Below are 14679 nucleotides of genomic sequence, written 5' to 3' on the forward strand. Positions count from 1 at the left end.
TTTCTGTTAATGGAGAGAGAGACAAGCGGTTTGAAAAGAACAGTTCCAGCTTGTTGGAACAAACTCCCACTAGGCAGCAAGTTCAGCTAGAATGCTAAAGGGGAATGGTGCAGTTTCCACTTACTAATGGAAGTTCCTTCAACACGTCTGATGAGTACTGCAGCCATTGTACAAGCCATTGCTGGCCAATAATCAGGGACTTTACATCGCAGAAAGACGTTTTATGAGTGCCTTAGTAATAAATGTTAGGGGGTTGGGCAAAACCCAGGTGTTGGGTTTTCTGAATCCACCAATAATTCCAGGCCAGCTATCTGAAGAATTTCCTGAAGCCCACGCAGATTTCCCCAGATTCATGGTTGCACTGCATCATGGATACCGTGAGCATTATATCATCTCTCTGCTTTTTACAACCCCTGAATCCCTTTGGGAGAAGATGGGGTACAAATAGCAGACAGAAGAGATTTCTCATCATCAAGAAATAATGCCATTTTCTTAATGCTACTGCCGTTCTCTCTCTCTCTCTCTCTCTCTCTCCAGATATTACTCACTTATGAGGAGGCTATAGCGCCAGTAGTATTTTATTTATTTATTTAGGCTAAACTTTTCTTTATTCGCACACCATGGTTACCGCTGTGTCATCCTGAACTGCTACCTCCAGAAGAGTATTACATCCTTCCGCGAGGCTGAATCACGTTGGCTGTACAGTCATCTCCAGGAGTATTGTTCTCCAAGGGCAACACATATAGAAATAGATTCAGATGCACCATTTAAAGGTACCTAGCAGAACCCTTGCATAAGCAAAACAGCAACGCACATGAATCTCACACGGGTGTAAGTCAGCTTGGAGATGTTAACCTGGAGGTTTGAAGAGCAGCACGGAGGTGTTTTTTAAGTGGGTTTTCAAATAGGCCTGCACCGTGCTTCGAAGTCCAGAAAATTAGGGCTTCAAAGAGCAGTGGCAACCTACATCACTATACCATCAGGCCACTGAGAAGTGTGTGGGGCAGCCCATTTGTTAAAATTGGCTCTGCAGGGATGGAGAGATAAAAATCTGGCCCACCAGCCAGAAATGTTTCCTCACCCCAAATGTAGAGAGTGGGTGGAATTAGCCCCCCTATACAACTTTTTTGAGAAAAGAACCAGGTAAAACTTATCAGATTTTTTTTTTATTTTTTTTGCAGAGGGCTAAAGAGATGCAATGGTATGATACTCATACATGGCTGGGGTTTTCTGAAAAGAAAGTTAACCATTTATTTTTTTAACAACGGAACATTGGCTACCACATTGGGTTAGTAGAATCTGTCACTATGACAACCGCCACTCAGACTCTCTGCAGGATTTATAGCTGAGTCCTCCACACATTGCCTCCAGTTGGCTTCAATAGAATATACTAAGGATTGCAGCCTTGGGCCGGGGGGGGGGGGTTCATTCATATACTGTATAGGCTTCATTTATGTGTGTGCTTCATTTATGCAGTCCAAATTGTGTTCATGCAGTGTTAATTCCAGGTGGGGTTGATTTATTATTATTATTATTTTGGAGGGGAGGTGTGCTCTTCAGAACTCCTTCCTTGAGAGGATCCACCTCCTTGTTGCTTTTCACCATAGCCCATTTGCATGCCTTTTCCTCCTGGGCCCAATCAGCACCATGGCCCAGGAATGATGGAAAGGCAAGCGGGTGTTCCTCCTTGCTCCTGTCACTGCTTGCACGCTTGAAGACTAGGGGCAGCAATAGCGGCAAGGAAGAAGAAAGCCAAGGGGTTCTGGAGGGTGCTCAACAGTAGGCCCCTGCTAAAATGTGGGCCTGGATGGGTGCCTGGTGCCACTGACATGACTATTCAGCTGGATAGAGCTGAATAGTCTGAATAGCTGGATAGCTTAGTTGGATAGAGAATGGTGCTGATAATGACTAGGTTGCAGGTTCAATCCCTGTATGGGACAGCTGCATATTCCTGTATTGCAGGGAGTTGGACTAGATGATCCTTAGGCTTCCTTCCAGCTGTACGGTACAATTCTACGATTCTATAACCAGCACTGATTGGCCAGCCTCCTAATGTGGTTGGCATGCCAGAGTGAAGTTTCAACCTCCTCCTGGATTTCTTTTTTTGGGGGGGAGGGGGTTCCTCAATTGTAACCAGAGGCAGGCATGGTCTCAATTTCCATGAGAAAACAAATGCTGTGCATGCACTGTGTCATGTGATCGATTATGCAGGGTGGGGCTTATCTGCGCCCCCCCCCCCATAGCTGCCAAGTCCGGATCGTAAAGATCCGGGATCGGCAGCGCGCGCACGACCGGAAGTTGCGTGACACAACTTCCGGTGGCGCTTCGCCCTTCTATGGGCACCAGAAAATGGCGGCGCCAGCGCCGGAAGTCGCTTCCGCGCATGACCGGAAACACATAAAAGCGACTTCCGGCGCCAGCGCCGCCATTTTCTGGTGCCCATAGAAGGGCAAAGCGGCACCAGAAAAATGGCCGCCAGGAAGAATCGAATTTAAGGGACAATGCCGGGATTTTCTGCCAAACGGGAGACCGCCGGGAAACGGTGAGAAAAAAGGGGTTTTCCCGGCGGATACGGGATACTTGGCAGCTATGCCCCCCCCCAATGTTTTATTCAAGTTGGCACTCCTGCTGAGGACTGTAATTTATTATGGGCACTGGGAAACGTAGCTCCGTGCTGTCTTTTAGCAAGTCTCACTGTCTCAGCACCCTTAACAAGCTACAGTTCTTAGTATTCTTTCAGGGGAAGTCATTAGCAAAGCGGGATAAGATTGCTTTTAAGTGCATGTGGCCATAATTTCAAAGAACTGAAGGTGGTTTGAAAGACTGGGTCTTTCTTGTAGTGTCTAGTGAGCAGATAGTTTGGAGGATCCTATACCATCATGACTGCATCTGACCAGAGGCAAGACCAGGACAAAAGAAATACCCGCACATGCTGCAGAAAGCAAATCCTCTCTCTCTCACTATTTCCAGCTTTCCCACCTGCCACTTCGCTTATGCTTCCCAAAGCAATCACACACCCATCTCTCCTTCATTTCTAAATTGGAATGAACCCAATGGAAGGTGCAGTTGAGTGTGTTAAATCAGGGCAATGGGGTTGCTTGAGTGTAAGCAGACATCCCATTAACTTCCCTTCCAAGGGAGAATAACACGTCTGTCTTTCACGCCACTGTAATAAACGCAATTTCAGTGACTAGAGGGAGGAGGAGAAACCCTTCCTTTCTCTCTATGATTGCACTTCACACAGCATAACCCATGATTACGGCTGCAATTGCATCCCACCTCTGTGTTTATACTTCTCAGATTGCTTCTAAATACTTTATGGATTTTAAAGTAAAAAGGGTTAGAAAGGACAGGCGACACTTTACATGCAAATCTGTGTAACTGCTCAGACAGGGGTTTGTATGCGGATGATACCCAGCTCTACCTCTCTTTCAAATCAGAACCAGTGAAGGCGGTGAAGGTCCTATGTGAGTGCTTGGAGGCGGTTGGAGGATGGATGGCGGCTAACAGATTGAGGTTGAATCCCGACAAGACAGAATTACTGTTCGTGGGGGACAGGAGGCGGGCAGGTGTGGAGGACTCCCTGGTCCTGAATGGGGTAAGTGTGCCCCTGAAGAACCAGGTGTGCAGCTTGGGAGTCATTTTGGACTCACAGCTGTCCATGGAGGCGCAGGTCAATTCTGTGTCCAGGGCAGCTGTTTACCAGCTCCATCTGGTACGCAGGCTGAGTCCCTACCTGCCCGCGGACTGTCTTGCCAGAGTGGTGCATGCTCTAGTTATCTCTCGCTTGGACTACTGCAATGCGCTCTATGTGGGGCTACCTTTGAAGGTGACCCGGAAACTACAACTAACCCAGAATGCGGCAGCTAGACTGGTGACTGGGAGCGGCCACCGAGACCACATAACACCGGTCCTGAAAGACCTACATTGGCTCCCAGTATGTTTCCGAGCACAATTCAAAGTGTTGGTGCTGACCTTTAAAGCCCTAAACGGCCTCGGTCCAGTATACCTGAAGGAGGGTCTCCTCCCGCATCGTTCTGCCCAGACACTGAGGTCCAGCGCCGAGGGCCTTCTGGCGGTTCCCTCGCTACGAGAAGCAAAACAAGTTACAGGGAACCAGGCAGAGGGCCTTCTCGGTAGTGGCACCCACCCTGTGGAATGCCCTCCCACCAGAGGTCAAAGAGAACAACAACTACCAGACCTTTAGAAGGCATCTCAAGGCAGCCCTGTTTAGGGAAGCTTTTAATGTTTCATGGATTTCTGTATTTTTTATTTAAAAAAATTGGAAGCCGCCCAGAGTGGCTGGGGGAACCCGGCCAGATGGGCGGGGTATAAATATTATTATTATTATTATTATTATTAAACCTTTTTGCATGGGCAGCAGCTGCTCTACTACTGAGCTATAGCCCTTTGCACTAGCAGGGATAGGGACTCCAGCTCCCGTAATGTGGGAGATTAGCAGGCAAACCTAAGAAATGCATATTCTTGCTAGTTAGCATGAGAAGGGGTTAAGTCCACAGAGCAGTATTGCAGATAGGCCACTACTCTGACCATAGAAATACAATTGGTAGAGAGGGCTCTGTATGATGTCATTTCCCCTCCTCTCCTGGAGGAGCATACAGTACTTCATGTTCCTCTCTCTCTCTCTCTCTCTCTCTCTCTCTCTCTCTCTCTCTCTCTCTCTCTCTCTCTCTCTCTCTTCAGGCACATGCCTGAAGCTGGTTTTACTGTAAATATAAGCATTTTGCCTGCATAGTCTTTACAGTTACAATTGCTGTGAACCAATACATGATTATAAAGTAAGTAAATCTTTTTTTTTGAACTTGCTTTACAAGTTGCTGCCTGGTTCTTTGTTAAGTGGGGTAAGAAAGGGAAAGCCAGCTTACTTCATCGCTGGACTTGCTCAAAACAAGGTTTTACGGCCTAATTCCTATGCTTTGAATTTTGCAGTCATGGATGGGATTTTGAAACTCTATTTAACCCACACATGCGGTGCCAGGAAGGGTAAATTGCCATCAATATACCCTCTCCTATCCATTGAAACCCTTCCCACACATAAGACCTGGCCAGGGTAGTCAATAATGGTCAGGGATAATGGGAGTTGTACAGGCCCGGCTCGCCCATTGACTCTAGTGGCGCGTTGCTCCAGGGTGCCTGGGCGATCAGGGGGCGCTGAGGGGCGCCCCAGCAGGTGGGGGAGCTGCACGGCGGCCTCCCTTTTCCCTCCACCAGCTGGGCCGGGAGAGCAGGGAGGTAAGCAAGCGGAACAGGGGCACTAGGACCCTGTTCCGCTCTGCAGCGCCAGGGTCATCCCTCACCCCGGCACTGCGTTTCATTCGGAGAGGCGACGCCACATGGCAGCACCTCTACCAATGAAATGCAGCGCCCTGTTGGCGGGAAGGAAACGGCTGTGGACCCTGCAAGCGCCGGAGTCGCGGGAGACGGCCGGGAAAGCCCCGGCGCAGCCTGCCCAGGCACCCCGGCCCGCTGGGAGAAGGGAGGAAAGCCGCACGGAGCAGCGGCGCCCCCTCTCCCCCTCAATCCGGCATCGGACAGGCGGGCGGCCTCCGGCACAGCGCGGCCCCACTGTGAGGTGCAGGGGCCGCCATGAGGCTCCCCCCGCCCCTGCCGCCCGGCACGCCAGGTAAGAGCTTTTCCTTTTTTTTAAGAGTGGGGGGGGCGCCCGAGGGATCCCTGCACCAGGGCACCCGATGACCTTAAGATGGCCCTGGAGTTGTAGTCCCAAAGCATCTGCAACCCTGTATTGCTGCGGAACCAGCCACACTGCCCTAAATCCGCCTCTGGCTTCTCTCTTGATTTGATTTCCACACAGCTATTAAAAGGCAGGGGAAAGTCTGAAAATGGCAAGCCAGCCATCATTATTCTTTTATGCTGAAAATATAATGGGCTGGAGATAAGCTAGGGCACCGAACTCTTGTTTCAAAATAAAAGGCTACTCTACTGAACCATTGGGCTCCGATTTAAGAGAGTTAATCCTATTGGAATCAGAACAAAAAGCTAGACTGAGAGAGATTACACTGCTTACACCTAATGAGGCTATTGTATTATGATATTCGCTGTTTACGTATTACATTTCCCCCCCCCCCGAGCTTTGCTCTAAAGCTCTGTTCAAAAGCTCCCAGCAAGGAACTCGATGCAGCATCTTCCATGAAGCCACATGAACTGCTGTGAAATCAAAGTAGGAATATTAAGATGGCTTATGATGCAAATCCTTTGGATGACTCCTTAGAATTCCTATGAGTTTAATGGGATTTACAACCCCAAATGCTCCTAGAGTCTGCAATCTCAATATAGTTAGGGCCTATGTTATAAAGGAAGATGGATGTCATTAGAAATATAACAAACAAGATGTTGCCGATGAATTGCTGTGATTTTGCACAATCCACAAATAGAAATCGGGTAAGTCTCAACTACTGTGAGAATACTCCAGTATTAGCAATAGTATGAATCAGGTATACAAAAAGCAGTCAAGACTGAGCTGCAAACTCTGAAGGCCAAAGAGATGAGTACCTACTTACAGTGTGCATCATAGGTCAGTGACTCACTGTGCATGTTTACTTTGAAGTCCCACTGGGCTTAGTCTCAAGCATGGCATCTAGATCAGGCATCCCCAAACTTCGGACCTCCAGATGTTTTGGACAATTCAATCTTCCCTGACCAGTGGTCCTGTTAGCTAGGGATCATGGGAGTTGTAGGCCAAAACATCTGTAGGGCCACAGTTTGGGGATGCCTGATCTAGAGAGTTGCTTTTGGCATGCCCAGTTAGATTTCTGCCATGTGTTCCCCTTTGAACAGCAGGTGCTTTTGGTCATCTTGCGAACTGGTGTTGAAAGGACTTTTCAAAAGCAGTTTACCACAAGGTATTAGGTAAGGTAAAGGTAAAGGAACCCTGGACGGTTAGGTCCAGTCAAAGGCAACTATGGGGTTGTGGTGCTCATCTTGCTTTCAGGCCGAGGGAGCCGGCGTTTGTCCATAGACAGCTTTCTGGGTCATGTGGCCAACATGATTAAACCGCTTGGGGTGCAACCGAACACCGTGACATAAGCCAGAGTGCACAGAAACACCGTTTACCTTCCTGCTGCAGTGGTACCTATTTATCTACTTGCACTGGCATGTTTTCAAACTGTGAGGTTGACAGGAGCTGGGACAGGGCAACGGGAGCTCACCCCGCCGCACGGATTCAAACCACCGACTTTCTGATCAGCAAGCCCAAGAGGCTCAGTGGTTTAGACCACAGCGCCACTCGCTCCCCTAGAATCTAATACCTAGATGGTATTAGAGACTGCTATTCAAGAATTTAAAGTACCTTCATTTGGCTAGTGGAAATAGTTACATAGTTCTATGGAGCCTGGCCTGATTTCAATATGCTAATATAACAAGGGTTTCTGGAAAATAAAGGGGAGGGGTCCACACATAAAGAAAGTGATATTTAATTATTTTATTTAAATAGTTTTATTTTGCAATTGTATAACTCACAGCTCCTCACAACATTTTACAAAATCAGTTGTAATTCTTTCCCCGTAGTTACATACAGAATGAAACACCAGTCTGTAAGTTCTTCTTCTTCTTCTTCTTTTTTAAAGGGGGGGGGATTTAAATGTGTATTTGAATAGGCTCAGAGAGAGATGAGCAACCCTAGCCACCATCTGGTAAAACGGAAATACTCTCATTTAAGCCAAGTTCAGACTAGCAAAGTTTGACAAACGTGAAATCCAAATACTTTCAACTTTGCTTGCCCTAAGTTTAAAGAGCAGGTCACTATCAAACAGAGGGATGGGCATATTGTCACCGTCTCTTTCACAGTTTCATTCTGTTGCAATGACAGCACTCAGTTGTGGGGTTGCCGAGTCAATTAATACAAAAGTAATGCAAGGAAGCTGCATACTTGCAAATGCACGAACAAACAGCATCAGTACAAAAATAAATTATTCTTATAAATGTATGCTTTATAAAACAGTCTGTTCAGCAGGGGCTGATGTCAAGGTTGGTGCTCACTTGACTTTGTACGATAAAGCCTGTTTGAAGCGTCGCTTGAGATCTTGCATGTTAGGTGATTTGGGTCGGGAAATGAGGGACGACCGCCTTTTGTCTCCGCTGCCACAGCTGTGCAGCTTACTCACTTCTTTACAAAGATACTGAAATACATCACATACACCTTGGCAGCTGTCGCTGGTGGAGATTTCTAGAAACACACTGCCCAGTTCATTGGCCAGCTGCAGGCCATCGCTGGCCGCCACCTGTCTGGAGTGAGCCAAGTCGCCTTTGTTGCCTACGATGACAACAGGGATTTTAGAGTCTGGGCGGATCTTCCGGATGTGTTGATAAAGGGGACGGATGGACTGGTAACTACGGTAGTCTGTAATGGAATAGACTAAGACAACACCGTCCGCCCACTTCAGGCACCTGGAGAGTGAATCCAACATCTGTGCAACATCTTCTTGCACCTGGAAAGAAAAAGAGCACATAGACTTAAATAAATGAGATACAAGGGGGAAACTTTTCAACAACAGCTATATCAAATGCCTTTCCAAATAAGAATAGGTTTGCTTCAAGACGAGCTGGTTGCTTTGGAAAGAGAAAATCCAGCTTGAAATCTGTTGCTGGCACAACTGTTTCCAACTTGATGCCCGCCACCAGATGTTTTGGACTACAAATACCATCAGCCTCAGCCAGCGTGGTCAATGGTCAAGGCTGATGGGAATTGTAGTCCAAAGTGTCTGGAGGGCACCAGGTTGGGGGAGGCTGTCTTAGCCAATAGCCAGTTCACAAGTTCACAAAGGGTGCATGGCACTGGCACATGTTAACTATGCCATGTGTGGTTCTCAAGTGTAGAATGGTCGTGTGTATAGCTTTAGAGACTCATCAGAACCAGCATGACCATTGATGCTTTTGCATCTGAATCTAGAAGGGATTGCCAAAGACAATGTGTAGGTCTTCATCCATGGTGGCTTCTGACCCCCAGCCAGCAAGATGTGCGACTCTACTGTATAATGCAGAAACAAAGAGCTTCAAAGAACTTTTAGTTTCTGCATGAAACGTAGCAAAAGCCACACCTCTTTCTAAACAGCCTATGGGAGCTTTATTTCTAAGACTGCAATAATAGGAAGCTGCCTTATGCAGTCAGACTATTGGTGAATCGAGCTTAGTACTGTCTACACTGACTGGCAGCAGTAGCTGGAGATGCCGGGAAAAGAGTGCAAAAGAAGATACTCTACAACTGTTGAAAAATGCTTGCTTGAAATAAGCCCTCTTGAAAACACAGTGGGCCTTCTGAAATGCCAATTGTAGTCACAGACAATTGCCGTGTAATTTCACATTCTATTTCCTCCTATCCTTTAACCATTGGACTTCAGTCATAGAATGTCATTTGCATTAATGTGCAGATTGCATCAATGAACCTGAAAGGAAGATAGCAGCCTACTCCTATCAATGGGAATTTTCTCAGCAACATTCATATCTACTGATGGAATGAGGCCGACAGAATGGACATATTTATGATTGTTTCCGTACCTCAATACATCCTGGAGTGTCTTGGATTTGCAAGAAAATCTGGTCACTTTCAACGTGAACGAGCCTTGAATAGAGATTGCCTGGAGAAGGAAAAATGGAAGCTCATTTAAAAACTGCTGCACTTTATTTGGAGGTAGGAGGTATATTATAAAGAAGCAGGGGAGCTGATGTTAAACACATTCTTTCTCCATGGGGGTGCAATGTAAATAAAAGGAACAGGTGTGGTCAGAGAATTGGCAAGGCTTATCCAGGCAGCTCACTGGGTGACCAAGAGTCATCCACATTTTCTCAGCCTAATTTACGTTTTTATGTTGCTGTGAAGATAAAAACTCACATACACTTTCCTGGGCTCTTTGGAGGAAGGGTGTGATTCTATTCATTTGTTAGTGTTTATTTATCTAGCCCTCCAATGAGATCAAGGTGCTTCATTCCCCTCCCACATTTTATCCTCACAACAACCCTGCGAGGGAGGCTAGGCTGACAAATAGTGATTTGCCTAAGGTCATCCAGGAAGCTTCGTGGCAGAGTTGAAATCAGAACCTGGATCTCTCCAGTTCTAGTCTTAGACTCAGTCTAACCACACTAGACCTAGGGTCTGCAAAATTATAAGGTTATATTTAAAACAAAAAAGAACCACAACACTGCTTCTTCCCTGTTCTCTCCTCCCTGTTGGGCAAGGCCAGGAGAAGGGCTGGGTGGTGCTATGGGAAGCATACATAGATCCATTTCCCAGACTTCCCTAGAATGGAACCATTCAAGAGGAGCAAAACAAGGCTATATGTGCATAATCCCCACAAGCACCAGATCCAGATTCACAGAGAGATTCTATGAAAGAAAGAAGCTCACCTGTGTTGGGTTCATAGTCTCCAATGAACCTCCTGGTTAGGTACCGTACAATCATAGCTGAAAAGAAACGAGAGTTGTTGGGTTACTAGTGGTGACAGGTGGCAAAGGAAGACGCGTCAAACGACACACATCACTTTGATAAAAATAGCATTTGCAAAAAGGGGGGGGGGGGAGCTGCGGTGATGTTCTGCTACAAGCAAACACAGCCACACAAAGCATTCAGCAAAATGAGTGTGGTCTCCTTAGCTACGATGCCTGCTTGCCAGCGGTGGCATCTCCAGCCTATAACGCAACAGGCGTGTAGAGTGTGCCTCGAAAGCAACTCTCTTCTCTGAATATGTTCGCAGCTGCTTCGTGTCAGGAGAAGATCTGCACGTCCGTGCCCCCGTGGCTTTAGGAGAGCATTCCCCCAGAAGCCATTCATTCACTCTTTCATTCTGGGAGGCAAGAGGGCTGAAACGTGGATGGCTTTGGGAACAAGAGGTGGCTGCCTTGCAACAAGCCAGGAAAATTATCCTTCCCGCTTACCAGGGGCGTAGGAAAGGAGGTGGGGGTGCAGTCCACCCTGGGTGTCATGCCTGAGGGGGTGACAAAATGGCACACCACGGGGGGGGGGCGGTACTTACCGCAGGGCCTGGCCTGCAGCACACCCAAACTATGTGTCCCTCCTGGGAGTGATGCGGCAGCTCGGGGCCCTGTGCTGCCTGAAACGGCAGGGTGGGGCTTGCGCCGGCCAGGCGAACTCCATGGGCAGCTCGCCACGCCACCCCCCTGGGTGGATTGCCACGGCGCCCCCATGGGTGGCTTCCCCTGCCCCGCTGCTCCGGGTGGCAGAGCAGCTAGCTACAGCCCTGCTGCTTACTACTGTCTCTGCACAAGGGCAGCCAATGCAGATGTTGTGAACTGCAACTCCCATCAGCACGGCTAATGGTCAGGGATGAAGGGGGCTGTAGCTCACAAAATCTAGAGGACATCGGGTTGGGAGGGGGGGGGAGAGAGACTGAATTAGTTCACCAGCATCTGCCAGCTGGCTTATAGGCACGTCAAACCAAGGATGCGTCTACCGGTAGCTCAAGAGTGGCCACATTGACCAGGAATCGAGTGACTCCCTCGGGAGGTTGTGGCCTCTCTCCTTCCTTGAAGGTTGTTAAGCTTTAGCTGAGATTCCTGCATTGCAGGGGGTTGGACTCGATGACTCTTGGGGTCCCTTCCACCTCTAGGATTCTATGATTACTGTACAAGGGTTGGGCAAACGGGACCTTTTGCATTCAAAACACGTGCCCCGCCCCGCCCCCGCCCCCGGTTCGGCTCCATCCCGCTTTGCAGCAGCCCCTCCGCGGACTCGGCGGTGTGACCTTGGCGCTTACCGCTTTTCCCCACGCTCCCCGTTCCTAGCACAGCCAGCTTCACCTCCTTGACCAGGTAGTCGGAGGGGCACTCCTGGATCGGGGCTAAAAGGTAGTTGTGAGACATGATCGACAGCCGCATGGGGATAGGCTCCCCTTCCTCCCGCGCCCGGCGAGGCGAAGACGAATCCGGAGGGGCGCAGCTAGCGGAGGCGAGGCGACCTTTCCAGAGGGAAGCTGGAGGGGAGGCGAGAAAGGACAGCGAGCCAGGCTCCCGGCTCCAGCTTCTGCTCCGGATCTCAGCCGCCGAGCCTTTAAAGCAAGCCGGGCGGCGGGCGGGAGGGAGCTGTCTCCGCCCCTTCGCCTCCATCTATGGGCCGGGGAAGGTCCGGAGCTGCGTGCGCAGGAGGGCTGGGAGCTGTGCGCGCACCGCACCTAGCGCCGCCCAGCGCAGACCGTGGGAGATGCCCGCGGTTCCAACGGCGCTCCAAGGTTGTGCGGAGGCAGCGAAACGAAGGAGTTTTGTGTAAGGGCGCGCTTTGTTGGAGAGCCGCGGCTCGATCCTGGCTTGCGGCTTGGATGAATGGGAGCCCCCCGCTCCGCACGCACCGGGAGTGCCTACGAGCTACGTGAATAAAATTTGGAGAGGTGGGGTTTCCAATATTTTATTGGAGGGGACTTTGGTCTCTAGGAGTCTGCTCCCATGGCACGCACAGATTGCCAAAAGGCGGAGAGTAAGGCAAAGCCAACAAAAAAAAAGTAAAGGAAACTCATCTTCAAAAAAGGAGGATGAAAGATGGCACAGGTTTGTGCAACATTTGCGTTCGCTGATGTAGATAGAATTTAGAAATCATGGCTGCAGTTTAACAAGAAATACAATACATTTCACACTGCAGTTTCAATGCGGTCAGGTGTGCTGTACACCTGCTCAGTTTTAGTCCAGGTCGGTGCTGACTATTGATGGCCTCTGTTGTCTAATCTGAGGGTCCTTCATCTTTTAACCTTCAAATATAGGGCTGCCCTCTGTAAAGCAAGATGCTGTTCACTATATTAAAATGTGGTGCTTCTTTTTATCCCACCCATTTCTACACTTTATTTTTAAATTGATGAATACAAGAGCCAGAATTGGTTTTAAAAATTGGTTAAGAAATACAAGTGTGTAGTGTAATCCTGTGCACTAGCTCTCATGTGCCTTTGCAAGTTTACTAAGTCTCACTGCATCCAACGGATTCAGCTCACCTGGGGCTGCCTCCACCTATGACCTGCTTTGTGTGGAATTGCTATGCTTTGTTCACTTGCATTTTATGGGGCATCATGACATCATCAAAGAAGTCTTCAAGCTCCTCCAGACAACACTTTTATTGAGTGTGTGTCCTGATTTGTTCACGTGGAACTTACCTGGAGGTTAGACCATGTCTGGCCTTTACTGAACATTTGGTCTGATTTGCTTGCTGAGGGGGGGGGGTCTAAGACAGGCATCCCCAAACTGCGGCCCTCCAGATGTTTTGGCCTACAACTCCCATGATTCCTAGCTAAGAGGACCAGTGGTCAGGGATGATGGGAATTGTAGTCCAAAACATCTGGAGGGCCGAAGTTTGGGGATGCCTGAATCTAAGACAACGGGGATTCAGCCTGGATTTGCTTGTTCAGTGGTTATACATATTTAGAATCACAGAATCTTGGAAGTGCAGAGTTTGAAGGAACCATGGTGGGTTATCTAGTCCAACTCCCGTTTTTCTCAACATGGGGCCCAGACCCACGACCCTGAGATTATGAGTTTCATGTTGTACCGACTGAGCTATGCTCATCCCATGCATCGTAAGAGCATTTCCTTAGCATGACTCCTCCATCTTTTATCAGAAGTTGTCCCCCGTCTGTCCCCCCAATTGTATGGCTTTCATGTATCAGACAGGTATGCTTAGGATGATGTACCTGTACACATCAGTACATTCAGTATTATCCTTCCAGTCATGCCATTTTTTAAAAAATCTATCCTTTGTGCTTCTTTGCTAATGTAAAAAATATTTTAGAAAAGTGCATGTAATTAAATACAGTTGGATTTATATCCCAGGCTGCATTCCCTGTTTATTGTGCACTCGCTGTGTTTCCAGTGCTGTGTTTTAAAATCCCTATTATACATATGTATATCAACAACCTCAGATATGCAGATTACACAACCTTGATGGCGGAAAGTGAGGAGGAATTAAAGAACCTTTTAATGAGGGTGAAAGAGGAGAGCGCAAAATATGGTCTGAAGCTCAACATCAAAAAAACCAAGATCATGGCCACTGGTCCCATCACCTCCTGGCAAATAGAAGGGGAAGAAATGGAGGCAGTGAGAGATTTTACTTTCTTGGGCTCCTTGATCACTGCAGATGGTGACAGCAGTCACGAAATTAAAAGACGCCTGCTTCTTGGGAGAAAAGCAATGACAAACCTGGACAGCATCTTAAAAAGCAGAGACATCACATTGCCGACAAAGGTCCGTATAGTTAAAGCTATGGTTTTCCCAGTAGTGATGTATGGAAGTGAGAGCTGGACCATAAAGAAGGCTGATCGCCGAAGAATTGATGCTTTTGAATTAAGGTGCTGGAGGAGACTCTTGAGAGTCCCATGGACTGCAAGAAGATCAAACCTATCCATTCTGAAGGAAATCAGCCCTGAGTGCTCACTGGAAGGACAGATCCTGAAACTGAGGCTCCAATACTTTGGCCACCTCATGAGAAGAGAAGACTCCCTGGAAAAGACCCTGATGCTGGAAAAGATTGAGGGCACAAGGAGAAGGGGACAACAGAGGATGAGATGGTTGGACAGTGTTCTTGAAGCTACGAACATGAGTTTGACCAAACTGCGGGAGGCAGTGGAAGACAGGAGTGCCTGGCGTGCTCTGGTCCATGGGGTCACGAAGAGTCGGACATGACTAAACAACTAAACAACAACACCCTGTGCTTTGTTA

General features: G+C 48.2%; 1 protein-coding gene across 1 annotated transcript; it reads right to left on the minus strand.

Annotated features, from left to right (window-relative positions):
• Window positions 1-7564: 7564 nt before the first annotated feature.
• On the minus strand, window positions 7565-11993 carry RASL11A (RAS like family 11 member A). The gene is made up of 4 exons (XM_035115861.2): window positions 11745-11993; window positions 10378-10434; window positions 9532-9611; window positions 7565-8465 (listed from the first exon to the last, which is right to left on the minus strand). Exons 1-4 carry the CDS (start codon window positions 11863-11865, stop codon window positions 8013-8015), a joined length of 711 nt encoding a protein of 236 aa, XP_034971752.1. The 5' UTR covers window positions 11866-11993; the 3' UTR covers window positions 7565-8012.
• Window positions 11994-14679: the final 2686 nt, after the last annotated feature.

This window comes from Zootoca vivipara, chromosome 4, assembly GCF_963506605.1.
Source record: "Zootoca vivipara chromosome 4, rZooViv1.1, whole genome shotgun sequence".
Lineage (NCBI taxonomy): Eukaryota > Metazoa > Chordata > Lepidosauria > Squamata > Lacertidae > Zootoca > Zootoca vivipara.